General features: G+C 34.7%; 1 protein-coding gene across 1 annotated transcript; it reads left to right on the forward strand.

Moving 5' to 3' along the window:
- The first annotated feature begins 935 nt into the window (after positions 1-935).
- On the forward strand, positions 936-7,276 carry LOC127957124 (calcineurin B homologous protein 3-like). The gene is made up of 8 exons (XM_052555512.1): positions 936-1,081; positions 2,679-2,748; positions 2,987-3,067; positions 3,440-3,579; positions 6,035-6,096; positions 6,174-6,281; positions 6,365-6,412; positions 6,493-7,276. Exons 1-8 carry the CDS (start codon positions 1,021-1,023, stop codon positions 6,574-6,576), a joined length of 654 nt encoding a protein of 217 aa, XP_052411472.1. The 5' UTR covers positions 936-1,020; the 3' UTR covers positions 6,577-7,276.
- Positions 7,277-19,675: the final 12,399 nt, after the last annotated feature.

Raw genomic sequence — 19,675 nt, forward strand, 5'->3', positions numbered from 1 at the left:
TCTGGCAAATTTGTGACATTGACCATGTTAAATACTTTTGTACAAATAGTCAGGTTTCCTATCTTGAAGCACAAGTTGCTCTTTGCGATATTCTTCAGTCATTCTGTAGAATATAGGTTTTCTTTTTTGTTCATGTCAGCTTGAGATACAATTCAAATATTAAAAAGTGCTGGAATTTCATTTGCCAATGAAACATTTTACTTTAATTCCTTTGCTGATTTAATTATGCAGAATATTATTAGAAAATAAGGTTCTTAATAAGGTTCCTTTTCCATTTCCTTCTTATTTTTTTGTTTTTTAATTTTTTTTATAACGTGCACCAAACACCTTAAAGAGAAAGTTGGATAATGAATGGCAAACAAGTCAGGGTGGTGCCCCTCTTGTATCCAAAGTGTGTTTGCATTAACTTTAATACTCATCCGAAGTCAAACAACCTTAAATATTTATAATGCAAATATAAGCATCTACAACAGTATACCTTAATCATAGCAAAGACTGGGTGAATACTACGATAACATTATTTGAACTGTGATATTACTTTTAATGTATACTATAGAAAAATAATAATATTTAAGATACTTTGATCATACAGATTATTTTAAAATATTTTAATATTCATATAAAATAAATTTTATTTTATTTATTTAATATATTAATTTATTGTATTTAAAATAGTATTTTAATTCTTTAATATACATTTTATATATTTATATTAAAAGAAGTATTAGCCTATTCCATTTATTTACGAATTATCTTTTTGACAGTGTTATGTTAAGACAAGAAAACGAAGATGTCTTCTTTTATACCTAACACAAATGTCCATTTCTGGGTTCGCAAAAGAATGTTCAGACCCCCCCACCCCATGAAAAAAAAAACGGACGAGAGAATCAGGTGTGTCAATGACGCGTTTGGCATATTTAATAAGCGGGCGGAGCTTTGCTATCAAAGTCTGAGGGCACGTTGTGAAAGTTCTGACCATTCTTCACATAACTTTCTTTCTGATCTCTTCCGGACTTTAACATGGGAGCTTCTCAGTCTGGACGACTGCATATGTTCCAAGATCTGGCTGATAAAACTGGCTGTGAGTATCCATAAAACTTTTCAATGTGCACACAGCGACATTGTTTTTATTATTATTATTATTATTTTTTTTCAGGTGCTTAGAATATGTTTCTAAGTGAACATTGTACTGTGATTATATCAGAAGTTTGTATCATGGTACCGCGTGGTACCATGGTAGTACTTCAAAAAATGCCATATAGTAACAAAAAAACATGGGCCATAATACTTAGGTGCATTTTATTTTTTTCATTTTGCCAATTTCAAGTTGTCCAAAAGTTGCAGTAATATTTATGGATAGCATACAGTTTACAGAAATTAATGTGTTTTGTGTGAATTTAGGCTATGTGGTGAAAACTTTTTTTTATTTTTTTATTTCATAAAACAAGAAAAATTAAACAACAGAATATTAGATCATTAATTTTAATTCAAGTAAAACGTACATTTTTTTTATGGTTACATAGCTAAATGTCTATGACCTGTTAAGCGTTATATGTCTATAGCATAAAAGCTATTATTAAGTGCCAACTGAAATAAACATATATATATATATATATATATATATATATATATATATATAAATGCATGATATTAACATTTTACATTTCTTATATAGGGTACAGTGTGTTGTACATAGTCTCTAAAGCAGGGGCGTAAATTTAATCTAACAGTTGTGGGGAACAATAAACATAACATTTCTCAATAGCAATTTTTGAAGGGGATACAAATAATACAGCTCAAATTATTCTTGTAAGGATATGTATACTACTGTTAGTGCAGCAGGGAGACCGTGCCAACTTCAAGCTGTTGTGGTCGCGCCGTGACAGCGCTCGTGTCCGCTGTAGACTTTGCGCTGTCACGGCGCGACCACAACAGCTTCAAGCGGTGTTGCCAGGTCCGCGGGTTCCCGTGGAATTGGGCTACTTTTTTTATCAGGGTTGTTTTTCATGTCCGCAGGTTGAAGCGACACCAATAACGTTTATTTTAATCCCGGGACGAGATTTTTACTGGGGGACCCCTCGAAATGCAAATAGTTTGGGTTAGTTTTGGCTACTTTTGAGTAGCAATTGGGCGGGTTTTGAAAACCTGGCAACCTTGACTCTTAATCAGGTAACGTTATTATTGCTAATATCGCACTCATCGAAAAATACATTGGCCTAATCTGTATTATAGAGAAAATAATCACTTCGTCCGATGTTTATGTGAATAAAATTTTATATTTGACAGCCTTACTTGGCTTTGGACGGATTTGTGCATGTAGGTGATGTGTAACCATAGACAGTAAAGCAGGCATTTGGACCAAAGCACTGTGAGGAAAGGGAGGGGGAGACTCAAAATGTTTCTAAACTTAAAATGCATTTTGCCCCGTTTGTGTTGTTTTACTACTTATTTCAAGTATAAATAATTGTTACTTGTTGTACAGTGTGGTTTTTAATCATATTTTTAGGGAGGTCCTGTCACGTGATGCATTCCTTGCATAAGTTTATTCATTATTAGCTCATCTTGGCTTCACCACCCACACACTCATATTCTGTCTCCATCACTCCTTCAGAACAGCTGTGAGTGACTGTGAAGTTCTTTGAAATTTACCTGAATTTGCTGTCTTTTTCTCACTTTAGTTTCCATAGAGCAGATAAATAACCTCCATATCAGATTTATGTACCTGACTCAAGGTGAAGACACTTTAAGGTAGGTCTACTGTACAAAGGACTTGATGACGATTCTAAAATACTGTCATAACCAGTCATCTGCAACATTCATTTTCTACATGTATTTTAACTTCTGATTTTATATAAAGTTCTGCATTATATGACACATAGTATATTATTGGATTGTGTGTGTTTTGAAAAGGATGTCAGATAATATTCATTTTCCATTATAATGAAATAGGTGTAATGCACAGTATAAACATTTCTTTTCATTTCAGACGTGAACACCTTGAGAATATTAGCAATTTGGCTCTCAACCCAATCCGAAGACAGATCGTTGAGGCTTTCTTTGATAAAAGGTGCATTCAGAAAATAAAAATAAAAATTCATATGGGTCCATATTTGTTTTGAAAGAAAAATCGAATGTTTTTTTTGTTTGTTTTTTTTTTAAGTTACATGAGTTTTGTGTTTTATAGTTATTTTTTCACCATTTTGCTGAAAAGCAAATAAGTGTCATATAATTAATAACAAAAAAATAATAATTCTGTTAAGGAAGATGGCATATTAAGTTATTTATCTTTTATTATTGAAATGCATTTAAACGAATTAAAAATGAATTTTATATTTCACATTAAGGTATTTTTCTCAAACATTTTGTGTTTGGTTTACTGTTATGTTTAGCTGAAAAGCAATTGCGTCCACACAGATAATGTCTGTATGCTTTTATTTAGGAACTTGGGTGAAAAAGAGAAGGGCTGTCTGCAGGAGATTGGTTTTGAGGAGTTTGTTACGGTCCTGTCCTTCTTCAGACCACCCAAACCACGCATTGCTGATGAAGAGATGAAAAACATCAAGAAGGAGAAATTACGCTGTGAGAATACAGATAGTCTTTGTATAGCAGCTTTCTTTTAAAAGATATCAGTGTTATATATTAGTATCATTGACATTTTATTATGATTTTTGTTCAAATTTGGAATATGATACAAAAAATTTAATTTCCTGTCTTCATTTTATTTTTAATTAACTTTTTGTTAGAATTTTTTACATATAATTTTTGTGAAAGTGAAAGTGATGTGACATTCAGCCAAGTATGGTGACCCATACTCAGAATTTGTGCTCTGCATTTAACCCATGGGTTGAGGGTTCAATGCCTTGCTCAAGGGCACCTAAGTCATGGTATTGAAGGTGGAGAGAGAACTGTACATGCACTCCCCCCACCCACAATTCCTGCCTGACTCAAACTCACAACCTTTCGATTGGGAGTCCAACTGTCTAACCATTAGGCCACGACTTCCTCTCAACCTTTTTTACATATTTTACATTTTTGTGAAATTGTGGTGTTTAAATATATGGACCACCAAAATATACTTCCATCAAAATAAAAGGTTTAAAATAAGATTTCCATAAATATTAGGATTGTTATTTTACAGTTGTAATTTGAATTTTAAAAAAAAACTAAAATGCTTTATAAATATATATATAAAATCTACGTAGTATTTATTCAAATGTGTGTACTTTACTATCAGCTTGCGCCAGCGCAAACCCTCATTTATGAAGGTAATACAGTAACAAAACTCGAAAGCTTGTTGATCTGAAAGTGAGAAACTTGTCATATTAACATTCGTATTTGTAAGTAGAAATTTACACTCACAGCTCTGATGTAAATAGCTGAATCTCATCATAGGGGAAGTCGTGGCCTAAAGTTAGAGTGTTGGACTTGCATCCAAGGGTTGCAAGTTCGAGCCATGGGCTGGCAGGAATTCTAGGTTGGGGGAGTGAATGTACAGCGCTCTCTCCACCTTCAATACCATGACTGAGGTGCCCTTGAGCAAGGGCTATCAACTGCTCCCCAGGCGCCGCAGCATAAATGGCTGCCCATGTGTGTGTTCACTGCTGTGTGTGTGTGTGTGTGTGTGTGTGCGTGCACTTTGGGTTAAAGCAGAGCACAAATTCCGAGTATGGGTCACCATATACTTGGCTGTATGTCACGTCACATCTACATGCAGATGTCAGAGAGTAGAGCCGGTGGCGGGGCTTTGGTGCAAATGAAGACATCAGGTCGATGCCTGACCAATGAACAACACCAGCCATCGCGAATTGCCAAGAAAGAAATAAGGCTGGCATTTTTCACTGGTCGTGCATCAAACCAGTAAAATGTCTGTTTTATGCATATGTATCAGTTATTAGTAAAACACTGCTTTTACAGGATTTTAAGACACTGCATTTATCTTGTCGTTTAGGTATTATCTGATAGAAAAAAAAATAGTTTGCAGTGTTTTACAAATAACTGATACATATGCATCAAAACACAAAATTTATTTTTTGGCAAGTCGCAATGGCTGCCGTTGTTCATTGGTTGGGCATTGACCAATAAAAACGTCTTCATTCGCACCAAAGCCCCGTCCCGGCTCTGCTCTCTCACATCTGCATATACAAGTGCACAAGTGAGTTTTGCAACAAGAACACCACAAAAGGTGTAGCAAAAGTCAGAGCGCTAGAATTTGAACTTGTACTGCCAGATCTGAGAGATTACTCTACAACTTCCAATTAAAAACATGGGTGTTCTGATCATTGTCTGTATATGCAAATTGAAAGATTCAGCATTTCACATCAGAGCTGTGAATGTAAATTTTAACTTACAAATACAAATATTAATATAACATTTTCTCACATTCAGATTTTCAACCTCTCGAGTTTAGCTACTGATTTGCCTCCATACTTATTGCGCATGGGCACAGTTATTTTTAATACTCACCTTACTGAATATGCATTTGTTGGCGTTTAATTTATGAGAGGAGTGTTTTTAAATGAATTACGCTACGTGATTTTCCAAGATTTGCGCTCATCAATTCACTGGTATTTGCAGCATTATTTAAGGGCCAAAAAATTATGTCTTAAATCTAGCGGTAATTTGCGCTGCTCTTGTTAGATTGTGCTTGTCTTTGTGAGAAATGATCTAGTTGCACGCGTGTGGCCGTGAGATGGCGTTTGCACATGCAGTTTATATATTAAAAATATATACATCGATTTGCATTATATTATAAATAAATATAATGTATAAACAATTCTGAAATATAAACATGCATGTGTGTGTATTTATATATACATAATAAACATACACAGTGCACATATATAAAACTTTGGATGCGATTAATCGTTTGACAATACAAATTTCGAAACAAAATGAAGCCTCACTGTGTCGCTTTTAACATTTATACTTGAGAAAGTCTATTTTTTGGCAACTTCTTTCAGCATTAATATGCTTTTACCGAGATTTTTATCCAAATAAAAATATAAACCTCAAAACTATATCTTCTTCTCTGTAGTTCTATTCAACATGCATGACACTGATAATGATGGCGTCATCACGCTGGATGAATACAGACATGTAAGATTCATTTCTTATTTTATATAAAACTACAAACACATTTGTGGCATGTTTGACTACAGTGTGACTGATTGTAGGTGGTGGAGGAGCTGCTGTCCAGCTATGAAACTATAGGAGCAGAAACCGCCAAAGCCATTTCAGATGCTGCCATGCTGGAGGTGGCAAGTGTCACAGTGGGTCAGATGGTACGCTGGCAATCCATGATGGGCTTTCTGATGTGATTTTCTTATTGAAACCTGTTGATCTGGTACTTTTTGTTTTGTTTTAGGGTCCTGATGAATTTTACGAGGGAATCACCTTTGAACAGTTCATGCAGGTTTGCACTTTTATAATATGAATTATAATTAAATATAATGCACGCTGCTCATACCCCGGCCACGAACGTCTCTCCCACAGATATTGAAAAATGTAGAGATCGAGACCAAGATGAATATTCACTTCAGGAAAATGGACAAAAGAACGATGCAATGTGGGAAATGAGAGTCACTTCAACTTCACAGCAGCACTTTATTTTCAACACAGTCTTTATTTTAGACCTAAACATTTCAAATTTGTCTCATGGATTCAACTCTTAGTATTGAGTTCTTTCTCTAAAATATCTTAAATGCTAAAGTTATGGTGGCAGGTATGAATCGAAACCAAACCAAATGTGCAAAGTATTTATATATATTTGGAAGACATTTATCAACCACATGAAGCCCAGCTATTTTTGTGACTTCATATATGTACAATGCAAGACATTTGGATTCATACATACGTTCAGATTTTATGTAACAGTGGAATTGAGCCAAGTGATCATAAATTTCCCTTCTGAGCAAAGTGCTTGTTTTATAATGGAGGAAGTCTTGGAAATCAACGGTCTAACCAGTGCTTAAACACTCCACACCCAAAGGTAATGAATCCACACATATTATAATTTACCTCAAAAACAACAGGAAGTGATTGTTTTGTTGCCCTTGTGCCTTTGCCCTCTTATTACTTTTTATATATTATATATCTGGCTCCCTTCTACCAAAGTTACATATTAATATTTATCACAGGGGTGTGTATAGTTCTTATATCAACAGCATTTACTTATAGTAAAGTATGATCCTTTTGTATTTTATTGTTAATTGAAACTCTTGGCACTAACAGTAATCTTTCTTTATATTGTAATGAATAAAAAATCATAGTTTTCAAAGTTTCAAAGCATTTTTTTGTTGTTGTTGTTTTTTGTTAAAGCGGGCTGTCAGAAATCATGAATCTATGCAAGGTTATTAAACACATTTCATTCCATATTTAGTCAAAGGTTGTGGGTTCAGTCGAACTTTGTGGTATTTTGGTGCAAATTCATCTTTTACTTGGTTGATGCCAAATTAGATCAATGCCAATGTCCTCATACTCGGAAAAAGCCAGTAGACCCTCACTGCAGATCGGGGACGTTGGCTGTCACCAGGGTGCTGGTGTTGAACCGGGTGTCTGTTCACACACACAGAGGGATTCAGATGTTGTCAGGATGGTCTTAACCCTGTGATGCCTGAAATGCTGTGCCTTTCTGATGACAGACTTGTCTCTCATTCAATTTTTAAAAACGTTATTAAAAGAAACGTTCTCACCTGTTGTGCATTTCCCAGAGTTTGGCTCATATCCTGATCTCCCACACACTGACCAATCGCTCGCCACCGCTGCTCACGATCTTCCAATCATCTGTCTGGCCGTTAGTCACGCATATGTGATGGGCAAATAAAGAGACGACTGACGTGCCCGTATGCAAATCAAACACTCTGACTCTGAAATAGAGAAGCAACTCAGTGTTATTATCTCTACACCACTGAAACAGACCGTCTAATTGGGCTGCATGATTAATCGAAATAAAACCAAAATCACAAGATGGATTAGTCCAATTATCAAATTGAAATTGTGGTGTTTAAATATGTGGACCACCAAAATAAACTTCAATCAAAATAAAAGGTTTAAAATAAGATTTCCATAAATATTAGAATTTTTATTTAAGAGTTGTAATTTGAATAATAAAAAAAAGCATTTTAGCATTTTAAGTTTTATTTTAAGTGAAATGTTACATTTTTAGAAATATAAATGTTTTATGTATTTTTTTTTAATATTTTTTTTACTCTTACTAATACTGATTATTACTTCATATTTTTTAGCCACATTGATATATAATCATAAAATTGTGCAGCTACAAAATATTTGCGGAATTTCGTTTAATCATATTTTGAACATATTAAAATACAAAGTATTGTAATGATGATTATTATAGTTAAGATAAATAAAACTAGAGCCATGAAATAAATGTTCATTACTGTAAATAAAAATATTATAGCTGAAATATATTAAAATATAAAATGTAATTTCAGCAAGCTGCTAGGGCAACATTTCAAATTTTCATTTTGTTTATTTTGATATACTAAAATAACTTACATTTAATTAAACATTAATCAAAACATTACAAAACAACAACAAATAGAAAATGATAAAATGTAAAAATAATTTCAAATTTTAATAAAAACTAGTCTTAGTAAACTAGTAGCCTAATAGTATCTCAATAATTCTAAAAGAACACAGACTGCAACCAATTTCAAATATATTGGCCCCTAAGCCCAAAATGAACTATGGTTGGTCAATCTCTAAATGATCAAATCCTGGCCAGAAGAAAGTGTCAAGTGGACCCTACTTTAGTCAAAACTCAGACTACACAAGACTAATGTGTTATGGAAACTGCAGTATGACACCTTTCCCCTCTGTGGGATGACATTAGTATAAAGCTGGTATAAAGAAATTACTTACTTACAGGCCCAAAGGAGCTCAATTCCATCTGTCCTCTTTAATGGTACCAGAGGCAGCCAAAGGATGACTCTATGATTGTGCTGGACAAAAGATAATCGACAAAATTAAATTTAGCTTGGACCAAAAAAAAAAAAAAAAAAAGATATTAGTCAGAATGAATCATTAATGCATAGCCAAGCAGGATTTAATGCTGCGAGTAATTATGTGGATGTGCCTATCTATCGTCCTGTTTTAATTTCATCGAAGCATTTATTCTTGTAAGAGGCTGTAATATATTTACTGGCAGGTTGCAGTGGTCATAAATCTAATGCTAAAACAAAATCTTGTTTCACTGAGCTGTCAGCAGACAGGCTTCCTTTAATTAATCAAGAATATTGTTCACAGTGCAACCAACCGTGAGCAAAACCACCAGGATACACACAGCCATGAAAAACACATCGTCAGCATCATCATAACTACCTTTACCACCTTTACAAGCAGTGACAATAAAAACTTGGTGTTTTCAAAATAGTGTAGCTTTAATGGTAATTAAAAATAAAATGAAAAAAATGACTTTTGTTTTTCTTTTCAACACATTTGTAAAACCTGTTAATGTATTTAATGTTATCTACGTTATATTTAATCTCCCACAACATAGTGAACTTTTATAAAATTAAAAAGTTGGTCCCACTTTATATTAGGTGGCCTTAACTACTATATACTTACATAAAAAATAAGTACAATGTACTTATTGTGTTCATATTGTATTGTAAAACACTTTTGCTGCAATTGAGGTGGGATGGGGTAAGGTTAGGGAAAGGGTTGGAGGTATGGGTAAGTTTAAGGGTGGGTTAAGGTGTAAAGTATGGGTCAACAGTGTAATTATAAATGTAATTACAGAAATGAAATAGAGATGTAAATACATGTAGTTTTTTTTTAATGTAAGTACATTGTAAAAACATTTATTTACACAATAAGTACATTGTACTAAATTATTAATTAAAATGTAAGTACATAGTAGTTAAGGCCACTTAATATAAAATGGGTCCAAAAAGTTTTATAAAATTAAATGAAAGCACATATGGAGGATGTAACTGTAACAAGATTTTAGAAAGGTCTGTTTAAAAAAAAAAAAAACTATAGAAAACATAAACATATACAAAGTAGCATATCCCCAATCTTTTCTACTTTTCTGCTACAAACTACAAAGATATGTCATTTGTCTTTACAAAGAGCATACTTTTAGAATGTAGTCCAAGTAGATGAATAGACATTATAAACTTTATAACTTTAAATGAATAGTTTAGTATTTCTTTCACAACACATCATGTGATTGTAGTTATAGTCTTGTACCTGTGCCTTTTTGTCTGGTTACATATACTTTATTTTTTATTTTTTTGCTTTTTGCTTCAAATGAACGTTTTTTCATGTTACGATCCACCTCATAGATGGTTGGTTTGTTTCATGGCTTATAACTCTTTTGAGAAAAAATAAATAAACCTCTAAACCCAGCTTAAACATGGCTGTTTTAAGCTAGTCTTCCAGCTTGGTCATAGCTGGTTTGCAGGCTAGTTTTAACCACTTTTTAACATGTCAAGATGGGGAAACTAGCTGACCAACCAGCTGGGAGACCAGCTAAAACCAGCTACTTCCACCTTAGCTTGGTTTTAGCTGTTTTTAGCTGGGAGGGTTCTTAAATGACTACGACAATCAGAAGACAGACGCTTTCTCTAGTGATGTTGGTGACACTCATAAATGTCGCAAAAGCAATCCTTGTTCCATTCTCAATTATAAACCCAGGAGCTGAACATACCAATCACTTATGGCTCCTTCTCATTTCTTGCAGATCCAATCAGGCACAACAACACAAACACAGATTCCACTCTCTCCACAGCAAAAGAGCCTGAACAAATTTGAGAGCAGAAGTCCTGGCCTTTGGCCACGCTAACAAAGGGCAAGACCTGGGCCCTCATTTCCTCTGGGCTGCTTGGTATTTTGCCCACAGAAAAATCAGATGGGGTCAAATCTTTACAGCCAAAATAACACTCCAAGGAGTGTTTCGCTTCATTCATTCATCAAAGATCAACAAAAGGTGAGGAAATTCCTGTGGCTCAGTTGTAGAGCATTTCATTAGCAGCGCAAAAGGTTGTGGGTTCAATTCTCAGGGAACAAACATACTGGTAAAAAAAAAATGTATAGCCTGAATGCACTGTAAGTCGCTTTGGATAAAAGTGTCTGCTAAATGTGTAAATGTAATGAATTTGCTTTGTCTGAAACGTGGAAAGATGAACAAAGAAAGAGGGATGTTTTAAAAGAGAGCGCAGCTGGCCAGAGCGAAGATGCAGTTGGAATTTATTTACAAAGACCTGCCAAGCATCTCTTCACCTGCCAAAATAGTGCTCCCGCTGTCACAAGTGTCAATGAAATGGCTCTTTATTTGGCAAAGACTAATTGAGAAGCAAGCATCAGATGTGGACCGCACTCAGGATTCTGTATTAAGAGACTTCATCTCTCCTCGTCTCTAACATCTCTTTGTCCACTAAATCAATAACCCTCAGTGATGCACCGCTGATAATAACACCATCCTTTCAAACCGAGAGCTTTCATTATTCCCATTCCCACTTTTATAAGTGCATGAGCTTTTCAGATGTTTTCTGTCAAATGATTTTCAAGGTAAGCCAAAAATAGTCAAGAGCAAGCCCTTGCGCTTTAAAAGGACCACAGCTGTGGAAAATAAATAAATAAATAAATTCTGCTTTGGACATAATTAGGTGTGCTTAATTCAAAGTGCTTTAATCTTGGATATCTAATGCAAATCTATAACATTCTGTACAACAGTGCTTAGTAGCCAATAGAAATTGAACCACCAAGTCATGGCCTAATGGTTAGAAAGTTTGACTCCTAACCTTAAGGTTGTGGGGTCGAATCTCGGGCAGGCAATACCACGATTGAGATGCCTTTGAGCAAGGCACAAAACTCCCAACTGCTCCCCTGGAGCCCACTGCTCCGGGTGTGTGTTCACAGTTTATATGTGTGTTTGTGTGTGTGTGTGTGTGTGTGCACTTTGGGTGGGTTAAATGCAGAGCACGAATTCTGAGTATGGGTCAACATACTTCTCTGTATGTCACGTCACTGTCAATTCCTCAAAAACTTCTGTTCTCAGAGCTGTGGTTTAGCAGATATTGAGCTGTGAAAGTTCAAATTCCAAAAAAGTTGGGACAGGTAGCAATAAGAGGCTGGAAAAGTTAAATGTACATATAAGGAACAGCTGGAGGACCAATTTGCAACCTATTAGTTCAATTGGCAACATGATTGGGTATAAAAAGAACCTCTCAGAGTGGCAGTGTCCCTCAGAAGTCAAGATGAGCAGAGGATCACCAATTCCCCCAAAGCTGAGGCGAAAAATAGTGGAGCAATATTAGAAAGGAGTTTCTCAGAAAAATTGCGAAGAGTTTGAAGTTATCATCATCTACAGTGCATAATATCATCCAAAGATTCAGAAAATCTGGAACAATCTCTCCAACATGACAATGCCAGACCACATACTGCATCTATCACAACATCATGGCTGCATAGAAGAAGAATCCGGGTACTGAAATGGCAGTCCCCAGATGTTTGCAAACTGTTATAAAAAGAAGAGGGGATGCCACATAGTGGTAAACATGGCCTTGTCCCAACTTTTTTGATATGTGTTGATGCCATGAAATATAAAATCAACTTATTTCTCCCTTAAAATTATACATTTTCTCAGTTTAAATTTGATATGTTGTATTCTGAATAAAATGTTGAAATTTGAAACTTCCACATCATTGCATTCTGTTTTAAAATTATAGATTTTTCTTTTATTGCAAAATAATTAGAATATTAAGTAAAGATCATGTTCCATGGAAATATTTTGTTGATTTCCTACCGTAAATATATTAAAACATAATTTTTAAATAGTAATATGTATTGCTAAGAACTTTTCTCAATATTGTGATTTTTGATCAGATTCCAGATTTTCAAATAGTTGTATTTCGGCCAAATATATCCTATCCTAACAAATATCAATGGAAAGATTACTTATTCAGCTTTCAGAAGATAAATCTAAGTTTCGGAAAATATACCCTTATGACTGGTTTTGTGGTCTGGGGTTACATATTGTATATACAAATTTGATCAAATAAATGCAGCCTTAGGAAGCGTTAACAGACTTTAGTCTTCATAGTAATGTTTGTTGTACTATCACTTTATCTAAGCAAGCATGCTTTGTGAGTTTCACCCACATAAGGATACGAGTAGAAAAGGAGTTGAGGACACAAGGCTCTGTGTGTCTCCAGGCTTCATGAGATACACCCATTCAAAACATTCCCACTAATCCAAAAAAATAAAACTAGCTGCTTGAGAGAACTACTATTCCATCGGAATTCTGCCTTGTTTAAGAAACTCAATTCACAGAAGTGACAGAAGCCAGACAGAGTGTGTCTTACTGCCTGTTTTTGTTCCCCCGCATCAGCAAGTGAGGGTGGCTGTCTCTCAGGTTGACACAAGTCAAGTCTCTCACCGTCAGCTTGCTCTGGCCGTTCTCCAGGCTGTACACCTGAATCTGAGGACAGAGGACGATAGATTGTAAAACTGTCAGGATTGTGCCGTAACACCTGCTAAGGTTCAAATATCAGGGCCACAGCTTGCATCCACAGATACCAGATAACACATTTCACAAGTCTTGCATGCCTGCTTATTCCCACACACTTTTAACATTTCAGGTACACAATCAGTTTAAAAAATCAGAAGCAACCTGTTTAACTGGCTTTTAGCATGTAAAAGTTGCTCATTATGCAGATGCTTTTATCTAAAGGGATTTGAAGCTCTCTATTAACCTCTGAATAGATAAGTGCACAGATAACTGATATGTTTGGGGTCAGTAATATTTTTTATTTTTTATATAAATTAATACTTTTATTCAACAAATATTTATTAATCTCAGTGATAGTAAATACTTTACGTTTCTATTTCAAATAAATGCTATTTTCTTAGACTTTCACTCATCAAAGAATGCTGAAAAAGCTATTTTCATAATGGATAATAATAAGAAGAAATGTTTCTTTAGCAGCAAATTAGCATATTAAAATTATTTCCGAAGGATCATGTGACACTGAAGACTGACATAATAATGCTGAAAATTCAGCTTTGCATCACAGGAATAAATTGCATTTTAAAATCTATTACAAAACAGCTTTTAATCAAATAATTGCAGTCTTGGTGAGCATAAAAGACTTTTGAACAGTAATGTACTTCTATTTTAGCTAAAGTTGCTATCATATGTTGAACATAAAAGAGATTTTGAAGAATATTGGTAATCAAACAGGTGGTTGTTCCTGTTGATTTCCATAGTATTTATTTTCCTACGTGTTTTTTTTATTTTTTTTTTAAATATCTTCTTTTGTGTTCAACATAAGAAAGAAACTCATACAGGTTTGGAATAACATGAGGGTGAGTAAATGATGACAGAGTTTTAATTTTTGGGTGAACTATCCCTTTAACTTGATTGGCCAAGTGTTGATGTAAATGACAGCTTTAGCTAAAAATAGAAGTACACTACCACATATATAAATTTGGATGCCAAAAATATAAATAGGATATAAAACATGAAAAGCAAAGTGAAAATAGTAGGGCAGTGCTTCATTTAGCATTTTTTTAGTTTTCATTTAGCATAATTTATGTTTTTCCTTAAAGGCAAATGTCACAACAGACACCAAGGCTCAGTTTTAGGTTCGCTTATATTGTAGTATTTTTTTTAAGTTGTTTTTTAAACTTATTTACTTAAATATATTTAATAAAATTTTATTTTATAAAAACAAAAGTATGTGTTTATAATGTTATAATATTATCAAAATTATAATTCTTACAATATTAATATTCAAGAGCAGTAACCTACCTTCTTATAACATTTTATATAACATTGATTTAATTTTCTACAGTTCAGCTCATTAAGAAGCAGGTCTTCTAAACTGCATCTGACACTGACTTCCCCCTCACTTTATCAATCAAACTTTTCTGGAGACACAGAGAAGCTAAGTGTTCAATAATTGATTATGTATGGAGCCAAAAGAGTATCAATAAAGATAAATGCACACACTACATCCACATATGCACACAGGATTCATACATGCACACACATAATTCATAAATACACACACAGGATACACAAATGCGCACAAAATTCACAAATGCACATACAAAATGTAAAAAGCACAGAAGATTCACAAATGCATACAAAATTCAGAAATGCACACACAATTCAGAAATGCAAACAACATTTACAAATGCACTCAAGATTCAAAAATGCACAGGACAAGATTCAGAAATGTATTTCTGATGCACTAACACACATATATCTTGATTTACAAACTGCTTGCGGTCTGTGAACTTCACTGCATTTGTTTGTGAATTTTGAGACTCCTCTGACTTGGCTCGACACACAAATGCCTTTTTTTAAACAGGGAATGATCTGCAACCAATCAGATATCTCCCTTGTTTGAGCCAATCACAAGAATGCACCCCACGTGGGGGATTGTTTACTTATAAGCCAATCAGCGAACGACTCACTTTCCTCAGCGAACAACTCACTTTCCTCAATCAGCGAACGACTCACTTTCCTCAGCGAACGATTCACTTTCCTCATGCAGCGAACGACTAACTTTCCTTAGCGAACGACTCACTTACCTCACGCAGCCGGCGACTCATTTTGCGCAGCCGGACACCCACTTTGCGCAGCAGGAGACTCACTTTCCGCAGCCGGAGAGTCACTTTCCTCTCGCAGCGAACGACTCACTTTCCTCCCGCAGCGAACGACTCCCTTTCCTCACGAGTCACGCAGCGAGAGACTCACTTTCCTCAGCGAACGATTCACTTTCCTCACCCAGTGAAGTTGAGCAAACGATTCCCTTTCCTCACGCAGCGGCGACTCACTTTGCGCAGCCGGAGAGTCACTTTCCTCTCTCAGCAGACCACTGACTCTCTCTTCATGTAGGGACCGAATATTATAATTAAAGTGACTTCTATATTGCATCCAAAAGAATATTTAGATATACTTAAAATATTCAAAAAGGTGTATTTTTTTTTTTTTTTTTTACTTTCATTAAAATATTTCAATAAAATGAAATAATTGCCTATTGCAAATTTATGAATCCATGGTTAACTTTTTTTCTGCAGTCACAGTCTGGGCTATATGTATTGAGACATTTTTAAATTTATATTTTGTAAAAAATAATAAAAAATAAACCTGAATTGTAATCTAAACATCTGTATTTCCATACAATTTCATAAATAGGCTGTGTGAACACGTTCATGTGATTGGCTTATAAGTAAACAACCACGTGGAGTGCGTTCTTGTGATTGGCTAAAAGAAGGGAGACATCTGATTGGTTGCTGATCATTCCATGCATTTGTGTGTCGAGCCAAGTCAGAGGAGTCTCAAAATTCACACACAAATGCAGTGAAGTTCACAGACCGCAAGTAGTTTGTAAATCAAGATATATGTGTGTGTGCATCAGAAATACATTTCTGAATCTTGTCCTGTGCATTTGTGAATCTTGAGTGCATTTGTAAATGTTGTTTGCATTTCTGAATTATGTGTGTATTTCTGAATTTTGTGTGCATTTCTGAATTTTGTATGCATTTGTGAATCTTCTGTGCTTTTTAAATTTTGTGTGTGCATTTGTGAATTTTGTGCACATTTGTGTATCCTGTGCGTGTATTTATGAATCATGTGTGTGCATGTATGAATCCTGTGTGTGCATATGTGAATGTAGTGTGTGCATTTATCTTTATTGAGACTCTTTTGGCTCCATAATTATGAGCCCATTGTACCCACAATCCAGGTGCTTTAAAACCTCCGAAGCTCTTGATCAGTTCACTCACATTAAACGCCATCTCTGAGATAATTCAGTCCTAAAAAAAAGAGTTGGTTAACTGATTGCATCAGCTGCTATTTAAACAGTGAGCAAAGGAAAGACAACAACATGGGCCAAATTGGAACTGAATTATTGAGGCAACAGATAGAGATGTTAAACAAAAGAGAGAGAAGAGAGAAGAACTGCATGATGTCAGATTTGAGCCCATGCCAGCTGTTTACTGCCTTTAGTTTGGGCCAGACACACTTAATTGTGAGCCACATAGCTGCCATGCAGCAAAAATCCTTGAGAGGACCCAAAAATTACAGCCAACCGGAGTTTGTCATCAAGACACGAGAAAAGCTTCCAATATATAAAGATACAATATGTAAAGACTTGAAGAGGAAAGCTGATTAGAATGAAGCGGCGATGAGTGAATATGTCACTGGAGAGAAGTACTACTGGGATTATGTTTGGGATTTATTCATTACGGGATTCAGGAGGTTATGGAGGTGTTTACACAAGTAAATAATGATTGAGCAGCTTCACTGAGGTTAAGAATTTTTCACAAATCGCATTTCCATACACACATCACCACCTTTAATTGTCTCGAGATGAAAATCTGACTTCATTAAATGTACATTACCTTTCAAAAATTTGGGGCCAGATTTTAGTTTTGGAATTAAATTAATACTTTTCAGCAATGACACATTATATTGATCAAAGGTGAAAGTTTAAGACATTTATAGCATTACAAAAAAAAAGGAGGTTTACAAATAAATGCTGTTCTTTTGAATTTTCTTTTAAGTCCTTCTATCAAATAAACCTGAAAAGCAAATGTTTCAAATGTTTTTTAAATTTCATAATAACAAGAAACAACAAAATTAGAAATAAATACATTTGAAAATACATCACACTACAAAACAGTTATTTTAAGTTGCAACAGTAATATTTGTAACAATTAGTGATGTCAAACAATGAATCGCCTCCAAAATAAACATTTTTGTTTATATAATATATAAGATATTTACATGCATTTACATTTACAAAATATATTCAAAATACAAATATAAAATGTCTATACTGTAAATATATACATGCACAGAACACACACATATATTGTAACGAGGAGTCAGAGGCGTTCGGATCCATGTGCAGAATTTTATTAAGAGTATGGTCATACAGGCAGAAATCAGGAACGGTGTCAGGTGTGTTAGGGATATCCAGAATCATTGACGGTAACAAGCAGAGATCAGGACAGGCAGCAGATAATCATAGTTGGTTTAAACAATCCAAGATAATACGCAGGAAGAACAAACACAAGGGAATATGCTCAGAAATGCAAGACAGGCTAAACAAGACTTCGCAATGTGGCTGTGTGTGATTGCTGATTATATGCATGTGTAAATGAGGTGCAGGTGTGGCAAGGAGATTAGCTCATGAATGAGGTGCAGGTGTGGCAAGGTGATAGTGATGCAGAGGCTCATGGGAGATGTAGTTTGGGTGTGGTGCAACAGATGAGAGGTGCTAGTGTTCAAGCGATATGGTGACCTCTGGTGGTTGATGGGTGGAATGGTCCTGAGTGGAGTGCCCTCTACTGAAGTTCGTGGGCACTGTAGCTAATGATCATGACACATATATATTATGTAAACAACATTTTATTTTGAATGTGATTAATCGATATTAATAATTTAGCTGCACTAGTACAAATATTTTATAATAATATTTAATAAAGATTTTACTGTATTTTTATCAAATAAATGTCAAAACAACAAAAATCTTACACTGCTGTTCAAAGGTTTGGGGTATTAAAAAATACATTTGATATAACATTTTCTGTATTGTGGCTTTATTCAAGTTTCTAATTAAATAAAAAAAAAACTGTATAATTACATCTGCACAAATGTGCATGTAATACCAACAAAAGGGGCATATACCTTTGTTGTTTTAATATCCACAAAAATACCTTATATATTTATTTATTATTAATTTGTTTTATTAATTTTTTTTTATGTTTTTGTGACCAATAACTATGTGGTTGGAAATCATCACAGATCTCTCTAAAGATGTTAAAAATGTAATATATATATATTAAATAAAAAAATCAAACGAGCAAAACACTAATTTAAAAAATTGTGTGAAAAAATAAACAATGCACTTCGTTTAAAAGTGGTGAATTATAATAGTTGGCTATACAAAAATAGATGGACATTTTCTGAAATGTATGTCCACAGACTCTGTACAAACCAAAACTCTCAAAGACAAATAAAATCATCATTTACTCCTGTAATGAGTCCCTTTATATACTGTATAACTGTAGATTTTCAAGCCCTTATTTCTTGTTTAACAGATTCATCCTGATCTCACGAGACACTGCTCTCTACGTCTCTGAATTTCAGCACCTGGAGGTGCAACAGTGTGCCACATTTTCACCAGCCTATCTGGCAGTTAAACATGAAAGTGGCGCCTCAGGGTTTGCCAGCATGATGTGTGTGTGTGTGTGTGTCTGGGTCAGTGCTTCAAACACACACTGTGATGCACATATACACAACAGATGCCCAGAGCTTCCTGTCCTCCAACTTAAAAACAAAGACGATGACAACAGAAAGCTGAAAAAACACAAATAACTCCCACATACTGTACAATAAATAAAGCAGCTATAGAGAAAAACCAGCCAGATTAAAAGCGTCTAGACACTAGCCATCTTGGAAAAACTGAGATCCCAACCTCATCCTAATTATTGTTTGTAATCACAGATGTGCATTAATAATAGTAATTCAAAGTCTGAATGGTGCTCAAGTTCAAAAATAGACACCAAAGCATGCCATGACTCTGTTACCTCACAGACAGTGAACACTGTTTTTGACAAGTTTTAATGAGGCATATGTCTTCTCATTTAATAACACACCAGCGTTCTGGCACATCTGACTTCCCTCTCG

Source organism: Carassius gibelio, chromosome B5, assembly GCF_023724105.1.
Source record: "Carassius gibelio isolate Cgi1373 ecotype wild population from Czech Republic chromosome B5, carGib1.2-hapl.c, whole genome shotgun sequence".
Classification (NCBI taxonomy): Eukaryota; Metazoa; Chordata; class Actinopteri; order Cypriniformes; family Cyprinidae; genus Carassius; species Carassius gibelio.